The following is a 3,193-nucleotide window of genomic DNA, read 5'->3' as shown; positions in this document are numbered from 1 at the left end:
TTTTTTTTTTGGTATGTGTGTGTGTGTGTGTGTGTGTGTGTGAGAAGAGCGATTGAATTGCCCCTTTGTATCCCCCACCCCTTTGTGTATGGGCCGGTGGCCCTCACAATTAAACCTGTTTCAGTGTCAGTGTCTCTCTCTCTTCTCTCTGTGCTTTGTTAAAGCATCCCCCCCCCCCCTTTTTTTTTTCCTGAACCCACAAAGCGAAAACATCTCCCCAGTACCAATGATGACGTAACAGCACTCATGCCAGCAACCACAGACTTTTGCAGCATCAACCATCAAAGTGCAACAGACATTCTCTGCTCCCCCCCCCCCCCCCCCCCACTTTTTTTGTTTCTTTTTCTTTTTTGTCCCGTGAACCCACAACCAGACAACCTCTCCCCGGTTCCAACGAGGACGTAACAGCACTCATTCATGCCGGCAGACACAGGACGCTAAGGAATAGCCAAGACGGGCTGACGTTCTGGATGGGCGAGCACTTGCTCACTGTGCCAGGAACTCTTTAGCGCCCTTGCACACGGTGGTGACCGCCTCCACCAAAGCCTTCTCCCGCAGGTAGCAGAAACTGAGGCGAGCGCAGTTGTTGTGCTTGCCTTCCACGGATGCGCTGCACACACACACACACACACATATATATATATACATTCATACACACATATACACATTCACAAGCACACTTCCACAAACACACAAGCACACTTCCACAAACACACAAGCACACTTCAACATACATGCCAGTCTTGAATAAAAAGGCTAATCTATGTCTGCACATTTCTTCTGTCATTGCTGCTCTGCTGTGTGCACATGTCAAATGATCGGTACAAGGACAAACCCGGAGCTACCTTTTTTTAACACTTACGCCATTTCTCTGTCAGTCAGCCTGCCCCGAGTGAAACTGGGTCAGCTCAGCCAGAGCCACAGCTAGAAACCACCTGTGCCAGAGACTGACTGAGACACTTGGGGGTTGCTGAACTCAAACTACTATATCGACGGGCGCAATAGCCGAGTGGTTAAAGCGTTGGACTGTCAATCTGAGGGTCCCAGGTTCGAATCACGGTGACGGCACCTGGTGGGTAAAGGGTGGAGATTTTTACGATCTCCCAGGTCAACATATGTGCAGACCTGCTAGTGCCTGAACCCCCTTCGTGTGTATATGCAAGCAGAAGATCAAATACGCACGTTAAAGATCCTGTAATCCATGTCAGCGTTCGGTGGGTTATGGAAACAAGAACATACCCAGCATGCACACCCCCGAAAACGGAGTATGGCTGCCTACATGGCGGGGTAAAAACGGTCATACACGTAAAAGCCCACTCATGTGCATACGAGTGAACGCAGAAGAAGAAGAAACTACTATATCTTTGGAACCACTCAATCAATCTTTCTGTTTTTTTTCTTTATATCAATGCAAAGAGATTGTTGCATATTTGTAAATACTTCTTCTGAGAATTGATTATTATCTTCACATGTCTAACATGTTGAAGCAGTAACACGCTGCCTTTTCTGTGCATAGCTTTCTTCCTCTTCGTCAGTGCTGTCATTTTCGTCATTTGGCAAATAACACTGCTGTCCAATTTTTTTTCCCCTGAGTCACTAGCAGCAGCGAACTGAGTTTGGACTTTCATTCATAATAATATTTACAGTGTCAGCTTTAAGTACACTGACTTGAAGCACAAATTCAGTTTGAAGTACTGGGTTGAGCAACCATAGTGAGCGTTGAACGACTGCAGTTCAGTTTGCTTCGTTTGCCATCAAAACACGCAGTAACAAGAGAGGCAAGGCCTTCAAGACTCACTTGTGATAAATTAAGTCCCCTAGCATTAATTACAGAGTAATTTCCCTTTTTTACTATCTGCACCAAAATGTTTGCAAAATAAAAAAAAAATTCCATGCTGAGCAAAAGAAGTTCCGGTTTGAACAAAAAATGATAATAATGACTGCTCTTAGAATATCAGATCAAAGTGCCAAGTTTAGAGAATACAAAAAAACAAAAAAATTAAATATAACAGTAAATGCAGTTTGCATATAATTAGGCTTCATTATTTATTTTTTTGTGCCCATCCCAGAGGTGCAATATTGTTTTAAACAAGATGACTGGAAAGAACTGAATTTTTCCTATTTTTATGCCAAATCTGGTGTCAACTGACGAAGTATTTGCAGAGAAAATGTCAATGTTAAAGTTTACCACAGCCACACAGACACACGGACACATACACACACACAGACAACCGAACACCGGGTTAAAACATAGACTCACTTTGTTTACACAAATGAGTCAAAAATGACATGTTCGGTTCAAAAACAAAGGCAATACAATATCAAGGCAGAAGGTGAAGGACTGACCTTTCTTTCACCTTTTGTAAACATTGTGACTTTGTGTGATTCAGGGCAGAGAAGAGCGTCGTGGGAAGTAACTCCAATAGTTTTGTTGGAGGGCATTGCCTTCAGTGGCGAATCCCTGCAGTCGAAGGGTGTCACCTTCAGTGGTGAATGGTGTCACCTTCAGTGGTGAACCCTTGCAGTCGAATCGCATCGCCTTGAGTGGCGTAAGGGTTAAGGAAGTGTTTGGGTTTATTCCAATGTACCTTTTATTTACCTGCATGTTAACTGAATCAGTAGCATAAGCAGCACTGACTTGACGTTGTGTACCTTGTGTATGGAGAGAGTTACCACTCATTATTGTTTGTTTATCATTTACTCTCATACGACGGGCGCAATAGCTGAGTGGTTAAAGCGTTGGACTTTCAATCTGAGGGTCCCTGGTTCGAATCACGGTGACGGCGCCTGGTTGGTAAAGGGTGGAGATTTTTACCATCTCCCAGGTCAACATATGTGCAGACCTGCCAGTGTCAGCATTCGGTGGGTTATGGAAGCAAGAACATACCCAGCATGCACACCCCCGAAAGCGGAGTATGGCTGCCTACATGGCGGGGTAAAAATGGTCATGCACAAAAAAGCCTACTCGTGTACATGCGAGTGAACGTGGGAGTTGCAGCCAACGAACGCAGAAGAAGAAGAATTTACTCTCATAGCCTCACTGATAATCTCCCATGTTAATACAATCATAATTGTCTCCCATGTTAATACAATCATAACTGTATCATCAACAACAAGCCTTTTCACCGCCATATGCGACTTTAGTGGAGTGATGGCCCAGAGGTAACACGTCCACCTAGGGAGCGAGAGAATC

The 3,193-nt window shown here is 44.5% G+C and overlaps 1 protein-coding gene across 1 annotated transcript in view; it reads right to left on the bottom strand.

Moving 5' to 3' along the window:
• Nucleotides 1-329: 329 nt before the first annotated feature.
• Nucleotides 330-3,193, bottom strand: part of LOC143289574 (2-aminoadipate transaminase-like) — a 32,841-nt gene continuing 29,977 nt past the window's right edge. Inside the window, exon 10 of the mRNA XM_076598602.1 lies at nt 330-610. Within this exon, the coding sequence (XP_076454717.1) occupies nt 487-610 (124 nt within the window). The 3' untranslated portion in view covers nt 330-486. The remainder of the gene's footprint in view (nt 611-3,193) is intronic.

This window comes from Babylonia areolata, chromosome 14 (genome assembly GCF_041734735.1).
Source record: "Babylonia areolata isolate BAREFJ2019XMU chromosome 14, ASM4173473v1, whole genome shotgun sequence".
In the NCBI taxonomy this organism is placed as follows: domain Eukaryota; kingdom Metazoa; phylum Mollusca; class Gastropoda; order Neogastropoda; family Buccinidae; genus Babylonia; species Babylonia areolata.
The sequence above is the reverse complement of the archived record's forward strand: the minus strand, read 5'-3'. Positions and strand labels throughout refer to the sequence as shown.